General features: G+C 38.0%; 2 protein-coding genes and 1 long non-coding RNA gene across 8 annotated transcripts in view; 1 reads left to right on the plus strand and 2 right to left on the minus strand.

Annotated features, from left to right (window-relative positions):
- Positions 1–4350, plus strand: part of LOC113671188 (polycomb group RING finger protein 1) — a 10421-nt gene extending 6071 nt beyond the window's left edge. For both annotated transcript variants that reach the window (XM_027187407.2, XM_027187406.2), the window contains exons 8-10: positions 594–692; positions 1054–1134; positions 2214–4350. In XM_027187407.2, the coding sequence (XP_027043208.2) occupies positions 594–692; positions 1054–1134; positions 2214–2258 (225 nt within the window). In that variant the 3' untranslated portion in view covers positions 2259–4350. The remainder of the gene's footprint in view (positions 1–593; positions 693–1053; positions 1135–2213) is intronic.
- Positions 4351–4491: 141 nt separating this feature from the next.
- On the minus strand, positions 4492–14593 carry LOC113671190 (polycomb group RING finger protein 3). Of its 5 annotated transcripts, XM_089195992.1 has the most exons (10): positions 12237–12327; positions 11564–11735; positions 11247–11343; positions 10177–10232; positions 8402–8503; positions 7499–7604; positions 6692–6716; positions 6126–6224; positions 5549–5629; positions 4492–5048 (listed from the first exon to the last, which is right to left on the minus strand). In XM_089195992.1, the coding sequence occupies exons 3-10, from the start codon at positions 11258–11260 to the stop codon at positions 4947–4949; spliced, it is 585 nt and encodes a 194-aa protein (XP_089052118.1). In that variant the 5' UTR covers positions 11261–11343; positions 11564–11735; positions 12237–12327; the 3' UTR covers positions 4492–4946. The 5 variants fall into 5 exon arrangements, with proteins under 5 accessions (XP_089052118.1, XP_089052116.1, XP_027043209.1 ...); XM_089195990.1 differs by lacking the exons at positions 11564–11735; positions 12237–12327 and adding an exon at positions 12432–14593; XM_027187408.2 differs by lacking the exons at positions 11564–11735; positions 12237–12327 and adding an exon at positions 12432–14593 and having other exon boundaries at positions 4492–5074.
- Positions 14594–17738: 3145 nt separating this feature from the next.
- On the minus strand, positions 17739–18922 carry LOC113671191 (uncharacterized). Its single transcript, XR_003446235.2, has 2 exons — positions 18809–18922; positions 17739–18272 (listed from the first exon to the last, which is right to left on the minus strand). It is a non-coding gene; the product is annotated as an uncharacterized LOC113671191 (long non-coding RNA).
- Positions 18923–18999: the final 77 nt, after the last annotated feature.

Genomic DNA, 18999 nt, shown 5'->3' on the forward strand with positions numbered 1-18999 from the left:
CAAAATTGTTAAAATATGGAATTATTTACCACCTGAAATCAAGCTTAGCCAATTGCTAAATGATTTAAGTGTAATTTAAGGAAGTATCTTTTGAAATACTTTTTACAATGAGTTATTCCATCATCCTTTTAGCTAGCCTTATTTCCTTTTTTTTCATAACCCTTTTGATATTTACCCTTCATTTCATTGACTATTATTGTAAACCGCAACTGAAAAACCCCCATGGGGAATTGCTAACAAAGTATTGTTTTGTATAGGTAAATGGGAAAGTTATTGACACACCAGTCCCTTTTTATGTAGAAGAAGCTGGGTCAGTCCAGAACAGCTTGGAAATGATTGTCCTTTCAACTTTTAAACCCATAATGATTCATTTTTATTTCTTTTTTTCATTATCATACTTTGTCTTACAATTGAAAATGTGTTTTGTCACTTCAACCCCCACTTTATAATTTTTTGAACTCAGAGGCTCTTCCTGGCACGCATGCCTACCTTTGCACCTTTTCCAATAAATGAAACCTTTTTTAAAGTCAGTAGTGGTAAGATTTAGGTAGTTGTGTACTTTTATTACTTATGTGTGTATTTTATACCTGTAGACACTGAGTAAGAAATACATACGATGTTCAGCTCGCATGATGGTGGTTCAACTTCAGAAGCTCTTACGAATGAAGCTCAACATTCCCAATGAAAAAGAGGTGGGCAAAATTTTTATTGTGGACTAACAGAACTTCATCGTCACACAATTCTGTTTAAGCCCTGACCAGAGTCATTTCTTTGTGTTCTTGGGTAGGTCACTTCACCCTGCAGGGCCTCTTTCCACCCAGGTTTATAAATGGGTAGCAAAACATTGTTAGCAAAATCTGAAAAAGAGCTGTGAGGTAACCTTTGATTGACTATAATTTTATCCATGAGGAGTAACAATAACCCTTGCTTCTTTATGCAACAGAAACCTGGATAAGCTCTGGCAGTCAAGCAAGACTTGGCAGCAGCTGTTATCAGCTTTACAATTTAGTGTTGTATTTTTTAACTCAGAGATGATATGTTTTCATGCTGCAGGTGGAAATTGTGTGTAATGAACATGTGATTCATCCATTCAGAACCATGAAGTTCATTTGGATAAGTGAGTGGTTAGGCAAGGTGACTATGTATTTTTGTATTTTTTTGTCTCTCTATGTGGGTAGGTCCACTGTGGAACACAGTGAATTTAACTCCATATGGTCAAGATTATACTCACCTTTTTTCGCAAACATCCAACATTCATCAAATTGATTCATGTTTTCTGGTCACCACATTCCCAAAAAATAGCATAACTCCATTTTCTACACATAAACACATGCACAACCCACAATTCCTCCAATCACTCTGATGAAGGGCTAACCCCTAAAAAGTCAGCTTTGAAACTCTTTAGGGTGGCCAATTTACATTATCAACTCAGTTGATAAAACCAAATTATCTTGTTCTACTTCCCCGTGGACACAGCATCACACTTTCTTTAGAAGCTTACCCCCTCTACCTAATATTATGGTTTGCCGCTAATGTGTGCTATTAAAAGGAGTTTACAAGATGCTTATTACAAGCAAAACCAACTGGCCTGCCTCCTACAAGTTAGGATTTTAACTGCTTTGTGTTTGTTAGGAAATTTTTTTTTTACATTGTTTAATTACACTCACTCAGAATATACCTTGTGGGGGAGCTGTAAAGTTAGATGATTTATTTATTTGTTATAATTAAAAGATTATTCATGAATTTATTTATTTATTTATTATAATTCAAATATGAGTAGGTTAGTTTTGTTTGGACACCAGCAAGATATTTAGTTTCAGTTAACTGAACCCTTTAATTTCTAAAAGAGATTAACATTTAATTTCTCCTTATAATATTCATACATTATTCAACAAAAAGATTTTGAGAATACTCTAACGTAACAGGGAGAAGTCATCTCGATCTAAAACCAAATTCACGTTGCAAATTTACAAAGAAATATGTAGCAGTTTGAGATCTTGTGAGTTAAAGGATTAAATCATAGGAAAGAATGTTGATAATATGAACACTGATTTATGAATCAGATCCTCTTTCGGCCTTTGAATTTCGACCTACTTAACATGTCGTGCCACTGACTACCAAAGGCTATCTTTTTTAAATCAATATATCTCGCAGAAGCTTTCCTTCTTTTTCTATTATTGAATATTGAATCCACTTTTTGTCTTTTTCCCCAGCCACCACCTATGGTGTTACATTACCGTGTTCATGATATCTCCTAAGAACTGTCGTACTTTAAACAATTGTGCACAAGATGGCACATGTGCTGAATGGATGATGCCTCAATTACGCCAGAGAAGACAACGAAGATGTCAACTTTGTAAGATACGGAAAGCCAGTGCATAAAAAATAATCATAGTAATGACTGGGTTGTTCGCTTACCACGTTTAATCTTCAGTCGTTGTTACCAGTAGGACTGAAGTTGACTGAGAATGGAATTTGCCTAGTGTTCATCCAATGGCTTTAGAAAATTCATGATACAGTCGATTATACTACAAACAACATGAGTGGATCAAAAATTGTGAGGTCAACAAGTCGTCACCAGTACGAGTCATGAACTGCACAGCCCTTTTGTTGGTAAATGATTCTCGAAAATCGACTCTCTGACTGATGAAAAGATGCTTGTACCCCTAGAATTTGTGAAACACTGTCTTTTGCCTCTGCCTTTCTTGGCCTAAATCTTGACTCATGAAACGCGAAAGAAGAATGTGGCAGGCATCCAGCCGTCTTGACCCCATAATGATACTAAGTTATACAATGCCATGCAGGTGGCGTGGGTTTTAACGAGCTGGGTTTATTGTCACAGTGGTGTTGATATTTCGTAGACTACGAGCAGCTCCTTTCTACCAGCTCATTTCACTTCTAGTGTTAAAAGAAATCCGTCGGCGCCGCACAGACTCTGAGAGTGAACTCTCTGTAAAGAGAACTCTGCCACCTTCCTTTTTCACAGAATTCGTTTAACTTAACGCGACAGACTAAGCTGGTGAGGAGCAGCTCGCGATAAAACACTCGCTATCAAAGCCAGACCCCTCGCAAACTTGCCATGCCTAAGGCATCACACTTACTTGCGAGCGAAGAAACGCACTTGCAACAGGGCTACAAATGATAGGCCTGCTCTGGGGCTAGTAAGGAGGGACTGATCCCAGACGAACACAACCTGAGACACGTTCAGCAGCAAATAATGTAAATAAAATATTAAAGTAAATATTGTGTTTTAGGAAAGTGTGTGAATGGGTTAAGAGGCGTTGGGCTTCTATCCAAACAAGTGGATTAGAGATTATGTTTATGTATAGATAAGAGGTTAAGATGACAAAGATTCATCGCGGCCTCTGTGCATACTCTTATTCTATGAACTTTTCCCTTTGCTGGTATGCCCCGCGTATGTCTACGTTAGTCGCTTGAAAGCGAAAAACAACAACAACAACAACAACATCAAGTGCAAACAAACAAAGTAGGGGTAAAAAGTAGAGAATCATAGACTTTCCTTCATAATAGTTAGCACTGCTTGTGATTTGTTGGTCAGGACTAGCACTGGGTATCAAACAAATACCCAAAATGTTGTTGATCATTTTAACCGTTTACACCCTAACATTTGTATCCATATTTTTTATACTCTTTTCTCCACATTTCCTTTAGTACTGACAAGGAGAATTTGTTTAAAAATCAAAGCTTCTTAGGTTGGCGACCATTTCCCTTATTTTCATAGTTGTAATGAATGATTAAGTATTATCACTGTAAGGAGAAATTAGATGTTGGTCACTCAGGGTTTAAAGAGTCTTAAAGGATTAAGAAGCAATCGAACAAAGCAGTCTATCACAGGAACAGAGTACCGTTATTTATCACGGATAAAGGGCTGAGTTTCTAAAGAAACTGTGGTGCTGCGTAACACAAGATAATTTATTTTTATCGCCTGATGAAGGGCTTACGCTTAAAACGTAAGCTTAGAAACTATTTACGGTGGCAAATTTACATTATCAACTTAGTTATTTATTATGACCCTTTTTTGGGGGATGCGAAATATCTGGCCACTGATTAATCTCCATCTTAACATTTCTTATACGTTTAACCGTAGCTATGGTAACTGTGTAAGTTGAAAGGGTCGTCAATGACAGGGCAATTTTTTAAAACTGGACTTATAAAGAATTGATCGTCATAGAATAGAAGTATTGAATCTTCATGCTGACGTATTTATTTTTTAGTCACCTTAGCCCTTCAACTCCCACGAGTGACTAAGACAGAATTTCTCCTTACAATATCAATACAATGTCAAGCAGAGAGGTGATGGGAATTAATAAAAATATAATTAGCGGGGAATTATTGGTTGATCTAATGCCAAATTCTCTGAACCAACATCATGAGAATTGTATGGCAGACAGTAAGGAGTATTACTAATGCGATCTGGGAGTGAAAGCGTTAAAAGAATAGGGGAGCCGGCAAAAAAAGAGGACAAAAAAATCCTGAAAAATATGTTTCTTTTTGTCTTATGCAACACGGAACAGTGACTACCGTGTCTAATGTACAATAAATATTTACTTCCATAATTTCAAATGCAATTATTCCTATCAATTTCCACGGTCGACTCGGGCGTAAGAAGTAACACATTAACACGCAACTTTGTCATGAACGAGTAGGATACAATGAATACACAATGCGTAATACTGTAATAATACGTATGACAAGGTCATGATCATAATTTGAAACTTTCCATTTGGAAAACCTCAGCAATAAAATGTGATCTAAAATCGATAGATAAATTCATCATTGATTTAGCTGTGCTACGCCTTTTCTGTGGTTTGCTGGTCGAGTAGACTGAGAGCTCTGCTTGCCCGTCAAGCGCTAGCGCCTGTCAATTTACTGTACTCGCTGTCTTGGAACATGTCTTCATTTATAGCTGTTCACACCACTGCTTGTCAGAAGATATTTAGAAGCGACGGTTCGCTCGGAATGGAGGCGTGAAGAAAATTCTCCGTCAGTTTGCGATGCATTGGAACTAAAATAACTTGAGACTTGGTCTATAATGAAGTAAGAGGGGACAGCCCTTAAAGAAAGTAAGTACAATGTATCAATCAAACTGTGCTACAAATGTTTATCAGTCTTCAAATGTAAGTAGCTTAAAGTCACCTCTTCCTTCAAGTAAGGAAGGTTACAGAGATGATATTTGTCCACGCTTTTGATCAGACGACGGATACGTAAGAATGGGGTTAGAGGTTTTGGTCAAAGTTAAAATGGACGTATCATCTGACCAATGACAAAGCGTTCATGGTCATACGTTTGGCAAGTGGCAACGGCTACTAAGGACTAAAAACGGGGTTAAATAACCCGAATGATTCGAGACAGAAGACTGGAGATAGGATCCCCGTTCGCCAGGTCCTATTTCCGTATAATGTGCTTAGTGGCATAAGGAAATCAATCCAATGTTTTTGGTTTACTTTGCATTATCACAAACAATCTTAACCAAATGTAACTTTGGTTTTGTGACCTCCCTTATTTAAAGGCATTTCTCTTTTCATACCTTAAATCTCCATCTCGTGACACAAATAAACTTAAGCGTGTGGTCCTTGCCAAGAATTTCGTCATTGCAAAGAATATCCACCTGCAATTATAAATAAGTCGTAGTAAATGCGCTTATTGCCGTTTAAACGCGTTTCTTAATCAAAACCGGAGAAAGAGAGGAGCAATTTTTAATACTTGTTAACAAAGAGAAGTAGATGAATGATGACGGCTCGCGTAAATGTACTTCCTCTCCATTGGACCTAGACCTAGAAAAGCTATCCTCAGCAAACCAAAAAAAAATTCTAAGATGCTTGGCAATAGTTATGGCCCATTTTCGACCGGCGTGATCGTCATTGATTATAGGAAACTGTCCTTGTTTTGGAGCGCGCGGGTTTTGATTACGCTCTGCCACGAACTTTTGTTGGAAATTGATGGATGTATCCAAGTTGTAATACTCTTTGCCTAGTTACTTGACTTCTTCTTGCAGTGATAAATCTCTTCAATCGCCACAGATTCCCTTAGATTCCACTTAAAAAGCCCAGCTCTTCTAAGACCACGAATAATCATGCATAATCACAGAACAATGGTTTACTCACGTCTTTGTGGTCGTCCAGACTCAACTTCTTCGCGAGAAATTTTTTGAGATGTAACACAGTTGCTTGTGAGGATAGCCGTAGGTACTTGCGAGGTAACGGCTGCAGTGAACGACAATTGTTTTAGGCTCAAGTATCAGGAGTTAAAGCACTAACTAAAAAGTAGCTATAACGTTTATTAGGAGTGACATTGGACTAATTATGAATCATTTGAAAAACAAACACCTACTGCAAGTGACAAATTACACTGCCAACTCCTAAGAGCAACTTCCAAATCGATTTTTGGAATGGTTATTAATCTATTTCAAGTTTACACTACAGACTTCTGACAAATTTTTTTTTCCGAGAACGGATATATATATATATATGCAGTCACCACAGTTACAGAGCCTCCCTATAAAGATTAGAAACTTCAAATGGACGACTCTACACGTGCATACACGTGCTTTTCTCACACTCGTTCGCTTAGCAGGAGTACCTTGACCAAATCTACACAATTACTGCACAATCATGAGAGATAATGAGCTGATAAAAGTATGGAACTCAGAAGAAAAGGTTCTAAACAATACCTTCAGGGAATATTTTCCGTTTGCTCTGTAAAGAAAACAAGAGAAAGTTGAATTAGAGAATTTTCAACGACTAGATGAGTTTAGTATGAGCTTACTTCATCCTAAACTAGCTCGGTTCAGCCGAAGCTCTGATGTTCTTGAACACGCATATACTCGCATTCCAAGTTAGAACGCTTGATTCAGCTGAATCAGCCGCGTTCGTGAACATGCATGAACTACACTTGACGAAACTAATAACTGATGAAGCTTGATTTATGCCTGTATTGGGTGTCGTTAAAACCTCTCCCAAAACCTAGACTAATCACAACGGTCAATCATGACAAAGATAAATATTCTAAGGAACCAATGAGAACTCAAACTAAGAACAAGCGAATTGCCATTGGTAGAGAGAGAGAGACAAAAGTTTTAACCACCAATAACAACGCGAGGAAAGTCAAACTGATCCCTAAATCTCGGATTAACCCTTTAACTCCAAAGATCTCTTTAGTAATTCTCCTTACTGTCTGCCATACAGTTCTTGTGATGTTAGCTTGCAGAATTTGGTATTAGATCACCTTATAATCCCCTAACTGATATTTTTCTTTATTCTCATTACTTGTTTGCTTGATATTGTATTGATATTGTAAGGAGAAATTCTGTCTTGGTCACTTATGGAAGTTAAAGGATTAACTGAGCTCTGTTCAGTGATAACTTCTGAACCAAAAGAGAAGTGGTTGTACTGCAATGAAAAGTTACGGAAGATAAAAAAAATAATGAGCCGGTAGTTAGTCCTTCAAAAACCGTTAGACGGATCTCATTTTTCAGTACCTGTAACATTCCATGCATATAGCTACTTGTTCATCCCCACGGTGGTAATCCTGATTTTCTTCTTTCTCGTTTGATGTACAAGATGACGATGGAGATGGATTGTCAGCTATTAAAAAAAAAATATTGAAACATTATGATGCTTTTATTGACCGAGCAGGAGGGTCAGACGGGGAAATATTTGACTCGAGGTCATGACGTACGGACTGAGCGCAATGTGTTACCGAAAGCCAAATATTTTCCCGTCCAACCCGACCTAACTCAGTCAATAGGTATTTGATCAATTGACCGCTCTTTTACTTTCTTCTTCTGTTTTCCATGCCTTTTACATCCCGTGGGGCGTTTCTCAAGGCTGTGCGGCTTTTCACAGCCCGCCTGCGCCATCGTATACGTCCCTCGTAAGAAAATTTTTTTAATCTATTAAGACAAAAGCGTGCATGGTCACAAGGGTCATGTGGTAAAAGAAAACTGTCACTGATTTTTCCCGTAGTGAACTTTGATCTTACTCTCAGCATCAAAACGAATATCTAGAAAGTACAACAACGTGTTCCGTGCAATTCGTTGAGTTTGACGTTTAATAAAGTTATACCTCGAAGCGCATTAACGAAACGAACATGACCAGTTTGAGCTCTTTGGATGTTGCAGCATAGCGCTTTCAGATTAAGCTCTGTGATGAAACAAAAACCGTTCGATAATCGTTTCACGCACGTACGTTTACATTAGGAACTTGGTTGCTGCAGTTGTATCCAAGTTTCCCCATTTAATTCTGTGACAACCGCTTTCCTTAAGATAGGAACACAGGCGTAGCAAAAAAAAAAAAAACCAAAAAAAACAGACTGAATATGGAGTGTAGCACAGACGAAGTCAAAGGCGTAATAAGTGCAAAAATCCGTCTCTTTAACTCACCGTGTGTTTTAGTTAAATTCATGGCGTTGTATTCGTTTTGTTGTTCGCCCGTGCGGTACATAAACATGGCCACTTCAAATTCTTTCTGCCTTTGGAGCTCTCCTAACAAGTTAAAATTAATTTACATGAGTGACAAAATTTAGCCTTCAGAAATTAATCTCCTATTGAAAAAAAATGTTTAGAATCGTTTTCATTTATCAAAACCAAAAACGATTGGACGTGAAGAGTGAGGGATGGGTGCAACTCTAACCTGCCAAAAAAGGGGAATCGAAAATAAGGCTTATAACCACTTGGTGGAGATTTAAGCGTCTCGACGATTTTTGTAGGAGACGCTCTGAAAAAAAAAAATCATTTTGAACCTCGCTAGGAGTTTTAAAACGGAAAAGCATTTCCAAACATTCCGACGGGTGCACTCATTTCGCCCTTCTCGTGAGTGAGGCAAGAAAACTTAAATTGTCGGTGAGATTTCGGGTTAAATTTTCGAAATCTTCAAATTTGATTTTCAGACTTTTGTAAGTCTGTATGGTTCTACAATATCATAACTAGCGCGTGTTTGAGGCTTTGAGAGGAGAAACGGTCAAGTTGAAAAGGAAAGGTCCAAATGATCCCCTGATTTATTTTAGGGACTTCTTTTTTTTTAAATTCTGATTTTAGGAAATGCTTAACTCAAGTATTCGTAGATTAAAATCTAAACCACAGAGATTATCCCTAAAATAAATGCTAGCTCTTAGCTTTCTAACAACATCAAGTGCCATACCACGCAATCCACAAATTCGATCGAGAAATTTTGAGTGAAAAAAAAAAATGTATTTACCGCGTTTCGACCGACGTGGACGATTTCACAGACGGTCTTCTGATGTTGAGAACTGTTTAGTATCAGACTTGGCACATCATCACCTCAAGTGCAACAGATAAGAATGAAAGAAATAAAGACCGGAAAAAGCGGCTTCTGAAAAGAAGCTGACCGCAAAGACACAAAGTCTTTCGTTTTTTTTATTGAAAACAATAGGGCTTGGTTATCCACCTTCATTCCTAATATGTTGCGGTTATTTCTTTTTGAACGCATGATTGATTGGAATAGAACCGAACGACATAGGAGAACGAGTTGTCCGTGGCACGATTGATTCCGGCCGGCACTTGCCTTCGTGTCGTGTTATTATCAACCCGAAAGAATCTTTCATCACTAATAGGTAGCAGTTTGATAAGTTTAAACGCCCGAGGCGATAATCAAAATATTTATCTTTCTGAAAGGTAAATTCTGGAATTGAAAAGACAGACAAGCCTTAAAATCACGTACGACTGTCCACTAACACTTTGCGCTCCAGACTAGGCAAAGTAGTTTCAAAAAGGTTAGATGCGATCTCCTTCCGTAAAATTGAGGAAACACAGAGTCACGATGCCAGGTTGCAGAATGGTTGGTCGAATAGGAGTGGCAAGAAGCGAAACACAATCATCTTTAACTTAAAAAATGAAAGTGATTGGTTCGTCTAAAGTTCCTCTTAAGTTCACTATTGACATATCAAGTGGTAACACTGATAAGTTATGCAAATACGTCTAAGGAAAACTGGAACGGAACTGCAATTAGCTTTAATGCCCCTTGACTGGGCTTTTTTTTAAATGGTGTTTGGGCTGAGCAGTATTCATTGACATTTTTTAAAAGCATTAAGGCTTGATATATATGCATTCCCGGAAAAAGGTTTCAAATTGTCTAAACATGATAGCCTTTGTGCTCTATCATTCGTAATATAAATAGGTAAAAGCATATAAACACTTACGTTCTTGAAGGCCTGGTACAAGCTTGTAGACAATTTCCTGCATTGTACGATCGGCGCTGCAAATATTAAAAATTTTCCTTTCATTTTCGATCTTGTGTAGGAAAAAAAATTAGGAGAAAACTTTTATCAGAAAATGTGACGTTTCATCTGTTGCTGATTCACAGTTATCTCAATCAGTGAAAAGCTTACACCGTACTAGTATTGCCAGACGTTGAGGCAACTCACTTGAAGAAATTAATTTGTTCAAGTATCGTAATACTCATTTCCATAGAAAGTCGTATATTTTTAATGTGTTTCCTTTTTAATTTTCGGAAAGCTTTGATGCATACGTGGCAGAATGTACAAGAAACAACTATCAATTCCACCAGAGCTAAAAACGTCAAGGCTGATATTTCAGCACCAAGAGGATTGTTTCTCGAGCGAACAAGATACAGGACAATACGAGAACTTAAAATTTGAAAATAAAGTGAAAGATACTCATGTTTAGCCCGCAGAACGAGATAACATTAATTCAACTAACACAGCAGCGGAGTGTACACGCGAGTTCAAGCGTAAATACTTCTTGTTTCGCACATGGTTGCTAGGTATTTTTCAGAACACATTATATTAACTGTGCTGATGAAATGAGTGTTGAGACACTGAGAAACCAAAGCAAAGCTAAAATTACTCTACTACAACAGAGGCAAAAGAATACACTTGACAAGACAAAAAAAATCATTATCATGTCATCAGGGACAATTCCATACTAAATTACTTGAAAATTCATTTACAATTATGGAATCGGTAAATGAAATGACTCGATCACGCATAGAATTTATTATTGAATTAGTCTCGTTGGAAGTTTCTTGTTGAAAAAAAATAAATCCGTCGAGCAGAATTGATCGTGCGGCTAATATAAATTCAGACGAAGGATATACTCAATCCAAGAAAGATTTGAGGAAGTTAATTAATTTTTGTCTGCAATGAATGTTGCATGTAATTTTGAGTTACTCGAGAAGCCCTTACCAGTAGAAGCACGAAAAGGGTCTAAGCTTTTCGAGATTTTTACATCAATTCATCATTTTGCTTACCTGATATAGTTCATGGGGTAGCTTTGATGAATCACAATTTTGCAGGATGGACAAAAGTTTTCATCTTGTAAATGCTTTACGATGCAGCTTCTACAAACTGAAAACGATACAAAAACATAACCAATAAACACGACTCGGCTAAAATATAAACACAACAAATTTACAGTGAGGCGAGGGTAGAATTTAAATCTGATATCGGTCTCTTGTGGTGAGCACGGTAAAGATGCACTCTGTTCCAAGAGTGGGTAAGTATTAAAGCCCTCGTTAAAGAGGTCGCAGCAAACATAATTTAAATAAAGGTCCATTGTTTATTTTACCGCATCCTGGGTATACGAAGCGAAGCTTTTACACTGCTAATGATCTACTGAAATCTTCCACATAGCACGACCCACAACTGACTGAATTCTATAGACGGTGTCTCAGAGCTTCACCAACGCCTCGTTAAGGGGTGACATTTTACAGTGTAGCTTTTAACTTCAATCATATGACCTGCCCGAGAACACACAAATTTGAATGAGTACATCTGCTCTACGGCTGGCCCCGACAGGCGCTATAATCACGTCATCTGTTCGGGTAGATTGGTTTAGACAGTTGTTGGCACAGCCAAACGCAAGAACGTTTGACGCACCACTACATTGAATCAAGTCCACAATATCAAAGATTGCCTTTCAAACAAAGAGAATCTAAACCATCACCACGAGTACACAATAAATTAACTACGACAAATGCCAAATTCACCGCGCAAGCGATGTGATATTAGGAAACAATAATCCCTTTGCTAATAAGCATTGCGATCGCAACCATCTAGACTGCGGTACACTAGCGTTATAATCTCACGAGTCGTTTTGTTTCCGAGCAGCGAATCTTTGCTGTTCAGTTATAAGGCAAGCATATTTTGGGTTCATTTAAACATGGTATATTGTCTTCAAAAGCTTTTGTGTAGAAATCAAAAGCATTTAAACGCTAAACACGAACTTCACATGGTTTTACCGCCACGCTTCACGACCGATCTCGGTATGACCGCAGCTTTCTTTTGCTCGAAGCCATAGATCTACCTTCACTCCCTCCCTCGTTGCCGTCTGGTTGAAGTTTAAACAACCAAGAAGGTATAAACAACATAACTAAAGGACGTGACTCGATTTAAAAGGACAAGAAAATCACAAGTTGAGATCATGATATACTTACACGTGTGAAGGCACTCTGTGATGGTCGTAGCGTCGATTAGATACCCACTACAAATGCCGCAAGTAATGAAAGGATTTAGCTCTCTTAGCTTCACTGACTGATACATTTTGAAGCGATTAGAAGAGCAGTAGAAGCTAAAACGCTTCGGGCTTTCTAAATCTTGTCGTGGTAACACACTCGGTCGGTTATGCGAAACCACCAAGACTCACGAACGGCCCACTCTTTGCTCAATTTCGGCGAGATAATAGTGTTAATGAAGACTGATGTGGCAAATTTCTGTCAACACCTTAACTTCGGTCAAGATTTTTCAAAAACCCTTCCGTTGAGCCTCACAACAACGGCCAGAGAGTCGCAGAACGTGACCAAAGCTCGGCGCAAGAGTTTCGAACGATACAATTAGACCACACGTACAAACAGAGCAATAAGCCTCAGGGCAGATTTGTTGTGAGCGGTGGGCGGTCAACATAAAAATTATCCGATCATCAACAATATTCCCGAACAAAGAGAGCAAGCAAGTCTCTGGGGACCTTCACTTCACGTTGATCTCTTGAAACGAAAAGCGACTTTTCCACGTTTTTGTGAACGTGGTCCACCGCACGAAGAAAATTGCTTTTAGAGCCGCCAATACACACGATCGACAATTTCCCTTGGCTCTTCCTGTCGGATCAAACCTTCGTTTAAAGTGTGAAAAGAACCAAGGAAGCTGCGAGAGACTTGTGGTCTCTTATCTCCAAGGCAAGAATCCTAGGCCTCTCAATAATGAACCAGTTTTCAATGGAAGACAAACAATGATAATATCTTTAGTGTTACTGAATATGAATACCGCTGTGGCTGGTGGCTGGACGTAGAAATACCTAGCCAATCTTGAATAGGCCTATTTAGTCACGTTTCTCTCCTCGAGATGCGCGTTTGGCTGAAGCGTTTTTATGAGGCCCACGAGAATGTTCCCAGATACCGGAAACAGAGGATAGATGGCCTGTCAAAATTACTTCAATTGGCATGCATCAAATATCACAAGCTGACTGAAAGGATCGTAACACAACAGTACCAAAATGTGAAAGTACACTGCTACTGAGTACGAGCCTGCGAAAGTAAATGAATCTTATCACCTGTGACCCAACATTCAAGCATAGAAATAAAAGCCTCATGGATCAATAAGGATGTAAACTTTATAATTCCTTCCCGGAGTGAAATGCGACACTGGTTGGTATAGTGATCGATCCTATTCTGAACGATGTGGAAGTAACTCTAAAAGTTATTCCGCCATGATCTTATCTGCAGTGACTGTGGAATGTAAAATAAAGGAAACGAATTAGTTGTCTTCCGGTTGACAAGTACCAAGTAAATCTAAGTAAATCTGTCAATTTCAAGCTAGTTAATTACTTTAAATAGCACTAATTTTCCCAACATTCTGGAGCTCCACACATCTAACGTTTATTCCTCACGTGATATAGCCTTTTGGAAAGAAGGACCATCAAACATGAAAAGGAACCGACAATACAGAATGCTTCCGTTTTTTGAGTGATTTTCCTATCCAAAGCTCTTTACCCAATATAAGTTAAGTGCGTAACGTACTGAAGGTTTTACGATGCATTTAGCCGTCGCAAAGAAATAGCAAACTTCAACAAACACATTGACATTTTCCGATTTGGTATTGCGACCTTCTTCGGATTAATTTGCACCGCCGACATTTGTAATTAAATTCTGTTTACAACTTTGCCCTGAAACGTCAGTTAGGTTCACTCAGATTATATCTCCATTATTATGTTTCGACTTTGCTTAATATATGACACACGATTGAAAACGCACATGTTACCAGAAGTATCTATGTAAAGCTGTTCAGCAGGTAGTTGTCTGTGGGTTGACAATGAAACTTGAAGAAACTGACTTTACTAGGACAGCGCTCGGACGCAGAGAACTTTATTCGTCGTGTTCACTTGTCTACTATTTCCATATTAAATATACTGGAATTTCTGCTTAATTGAGAGGCAATCAAATAAAACAGTGACACAAATATCTGTCTAATACTAACAAGATATATACTGTGTATGTTTTCGGGTTATCGGTTGATGATCTCAAAACGAGCAATAAAAAGAGTCGTAAATTATTGGTAGACGTAACAATATCACGATGATAAATTAATCTTAAAAAAAAGAACTTCTGTAGATATAACAATATGCAGGTTTATGATGTTAATTCCTGTTCAATCAAAAAGCTAACGGTATAATCAGAGACTTGTAGCTGTTTACTAGGATGCATGTTGACCTAATCGTTAGCGATTTTTCAATTGAAAGAGGGTATTTTATAAAATATGGTCTTTAAATGACAATCTAAAGGATGGATGTTTGTTGCAAAGTAAACTGTGGGCCCTCATACTCTCTTCAACTGTTCCGATTACTATAGAGTACCATGGATTCGAATTTCAAATTCAGTGCATTGTTCGGTCAACACGACCCTTTAAATCCTAAGATCCGATTGTTAACCCTTTAACTCCCATGAGTGATCATGACGCAATTTCTCCCTACAATATCAACACAATATCAGACGGATAAGTGATGAGAATAAAGAAAAATATCATTTTGGAGATAATTAGTTGATCCAATACTAAATTCTCTGCACTAACATCATAACAATCGTATGGTTGACAGTAAGTAGAATGATAAATTTGATCTGGGATTCAAAGGGTTAATTCTCTCCTCTAGCTGGTAAGCGTTAGTTGCGAGTTAGTTAGATGGATCAAGAGAATGGTCAATGAGAGTCCTCGACTAATCATCTTTGCTTTACCACCATAGGTGGTTGAATTTTTCCTTTTTTTTGTTCTAAATTCATCAGACACCTGATTATTTAGTCTCACCAATCTATTAACCCAACTGACCGATGTGGATGCCTTTTATGTCTAGTTCTTTATGAAGACCCCAGACGAATGGAAAAAAAAAATTGAGGAATCTGTTCTATTCGCAGACGCTGTGTGCGACACAAAGCTAACTACAGTAACTGGTTTACTTTCGGCAAACTAATGGGAATTATTGGATTAAATTTTCATTTCAATCCTCTACTGTCGGCAACTTGCCTAAAAGATAAAAAAGATTCGGCAACGTTTCGCATGAGAAATTGTGATTGCTTGCGGTATATCTAGATCACTGTTTACTCTGTGGGTATTCAGCTCTGCTGGCGCTGTCTAAATAAGAACCTCTTTCTGTGACTATCAGTTGCTTAAACTGGCTCCAAAGAGAGATAGTTCTCTCAAAGGGAAAGGTTGTCAAATACTCTGTAGAATAAGCACTGATTCTGTTCATAACTACTTGCCAAGTTTAATGCGATCGGTGTCATAAGTGTTCTAACTGAATCTAGTAGCTCTTAGCAATTAGCTAACGAATTGGATTATGAAAATATCTCAACAAAGTGTACAGCCTGATGATATCGCTGGAATCAGTGTTATGGTCTCGGAGATTATGGTGCTTCGGGAAACCAATAAACCTTTTGACACACCCTTTCCCTCTTCATATGGATCAACAGGCAGGATAAGGTTGTTTTTCTCACAATGACTGCCTTGTTTCAACTGAACGCCTTTAAATCCTGCTCTTAACTCTCAAGAAGACTAAAATAACAAACCGTTTAAAGAGAAATTGGATGAAGCAACAAGACACCTTACAAAAAGTCAATAATTTCTCAATCAATGTTCAACAAGAGCAGAAATTGGTTTTAATGGAACTGTCGGCTTATTATTCATTGGCAGTTTTCGGCGTCTCAACACATGTGTTTACGAGAGTTATTACACAAATTGCGTGGACGTTTCCACGTGCGTAGCCAGACAAAAAGTCTGTCGTGGTTGACGTCTAAAGTTAATCCATGAATTAACGTGAAAGACATTTGCCCGACGTTTGCGAACTTTTAGGTGTTTAATTACGCGGTATATTGAGCCAACTAAGTAAAGCAGTGCGTGGGCAGCAACAGACAGCCTTAAAAAAACCGATGCATATGGAAATTGCACTTGTCACTTGTAGTATTGTATTTGACTAAGGTAAGCAAACACATTTGAAAAAAGTGTTTACTCTTTAAATCAGGCAATGAAGGAAATAAATAAAACATACTTAGGTGATTTACTTTGGCGTTTTTATGCCAGTTTTAGCAAAGGATGTGTGACCTCTGAAGTAAATTGTCACAGGCTTGACTTATTGAGACTCGAGAGATTAGAATACTGCATTATGGCCGCTAATCTGTCTTGATCTCAAAATAATGGAAACGTTGCAATTATCTCTTTTATTACTCCCTCAGGCGAATAATTTTTTCAGGGCTGCTGGTGATATTAAAATTATTCGAGTTATTTCGTAGTTTTTCCAATTTGGTCTCCACATCATTTACCTAGCTTGACGCATTTTTTTTTTCCATCATATGTGTGAAGTGATTATCATCAGAAAGCACTCTTTGTAAGCAGTTGTTCACCTACAGCTTGGCTAACGATGACCTATGATAAGTCGTTCACAGCTCAGTGAAATTTACTTTTGTTTTGGTGGTTCCAGAGAGTCATAACTAAATTCACCTTTGAGATTCTCGTATAAATGAGTTTTATGGTAATTTTTTCCAAACCAGCTTATCACGGTCGTCCAAAACCTCGCGTGTCCACCTGTTAGTCTGTATTGTTTCAATCCATCATAGTACCAAAAACACTGTGACCCTAAGCTCAGGAAGATAGATTACCGCATAAGTCTTGTGGATAATTTCTATAGAAAAAGGAGCGCCATGCATGGTTATTAATATGAATAAACCACTTGCTTTTCATTTTTCAGTCCTCCTTGAATTATTCCGACATTACTGTTTAAGCCAATTTGCTGAGGTGTACATGTATGGCGAGACTTTTGTTTGGAAGAATTAATCGTTCGTAGCACATTTTAACTTTAAATTGCGCGCTTTTGTAAGTTGATCTTAGTTACCTTACGTCCTCAAACGAACAGTGTCTACCAAAATCATCAGATCCCCATTTTGTAGAGCGTTCTCGGGAAAGCTCTGATAACGCAGTTGAATCACTGAGAATTTCAAAATGGCAAAGTACGTAAAAGCAGCAAAGAAAGAGTAGAGGTCACATATAACTTTCGTGATCCTTTAGTATCTCCCTGATTTAAATACTTAATCATTCCCCCACTGTTCTGGACTGGTTTTGGTCAGTTTATGTTCAGAACTTCAACCAGATAACTTCAGATTTGTCACCTTTTCATGTCTTTCTTTAAACAACAATTTTGTTGTCGTTGTCGCTGGTTTGCTTGTTTTTCAAACCCTCTTATTTAGCCAAGTCACAAAAGTTCCAAGTGCTAAGGACCTTTCGTCGAGACACGTGTATTTAGTTTAAGCAAACTTCGATTATTACGATAAAGGAATTATTCCAGCGATTAATCTTGTTAACATAGCATTACTCTTTAAGATTGTCCAGTGTTCTTGCAATCGAATCCAAGTTGTGTTGACTTCGAAGTTTATTTCAGACTCGGGCGGTTGCCGAGAGAAAAGGCTGAGCGGTTGGCCCTTCTTATTGAAATTGTCGAAGAAAAATATCCACAAGGTTTGAAGCATGTGCAATGATAATCATCCCACTGATCAGTCATCCAGGTTTGATGTTTGAACTGCCTTTGGTAGATTACTGTTGCCTAGTTGCGTCCGCCATCGCCGTGTACTTTACTAGCTGTCGAGTGGAAAACATGTTTTGCATTTTGGCTTCGGGAAAAAGGAATAGCGATTCGTCATCGCAAAACAGGAAAATCCATCTGTTTGACTTTAAAAAAAAGTCTCTCTTAGTCAAATAAGAATATAGATTCCTAGGAGAAGAGACTGTTCAGAGGAAAGTTGCTGGCGCTGAAAATAAAACGATAATCAAAATTGATTACGTGGTTATCTCTTAGCGGCATTTTAAGACATAAATCAATTTTTTTTTTCTATCAGACAATACCTGTCACGGGTTGCCATCTTAATGACAACCTTTCATCTGTTTTGAGAACCAAGAAAGTGACTTCCTAAGTAATAAAGGAGGCAGCTGATTAAACCAAAAGATACAATGTTTATGCGCTTTCACTTCGAACAAGCCTCTTCACTCGATCCGCAAAAGCGAAGACACAAATTTGACTCGGCTCATATGAATTAAACTCTTTGCCCCTTAGGTCCTCAGTCATTCTAAATTGCGGTCGTTCATTTATAATTTATCACCAGCCACAAGAAATGTAGTATAATCTTGACTAATCGACCACAAAAATCCACTCGAATGATTCTGAAAAACTATAAAAAAAAAACCAAAACAATTATGCCCGTCGTGTCACACAATGAGGGTATGTTGACGAATACAACTAGGGAAATTTTGTACCGTGTTAATGAAATCTATTTGAACGCATTCTCACCTTGATCGTCCATTTTCTCCATGGTTACAAATGGTATATAAATTCATAATACGCTATATTACACCCGTGGTTTCCTTTCTTTGATAATATTTTCATAACAAAGACAAGTCTTAGCATGCTGTTGTTTTAATGTCGAGTGTTTGAATTACAACTGCTGGACTACTCAAACAAAGGCGAAAAAAGGGCACCGA

The sequence above is a fragment of the Pocillopora damicornis genome, chromosome 2, assembly GCF_964200805.1.
Source record: "Pocillopora damicornis chromosome 2, jaPocDami1.2, whole genome shotgun sequence".
NCBI lineage: Eukaryota > Metazoa > Cnidaria > Anthozoa > Scleractinia > Pocilloporidae > Pocillopora > Pocillopora damicornis.

Excerpts from the sequence above, each read along its gene's own strand:
- LOC113671190 (XM_089195990.1), bottom strand. The coding sequence starts at position 12,537 with ATGTATCAGTCAGTGAAGCTAAGAGAGCTAAATCCTTTCATTACTTGC. Across the intron at positions 10,233-11,246 it reads TACCCCATGAACTATATCAG|CGCCGATCGTACAATGCAGG; the intron begins GTAAGCAAAATG and ends TAATATTTGCAG. Across the intron at positions 6,225-6,691 it reads ACGGAAAATATTCCCTGAAG|CCGTTACCTCGCAAGTACCT; the intron begins GTATTGTTTAGA and ends CGTTCACTGCAG.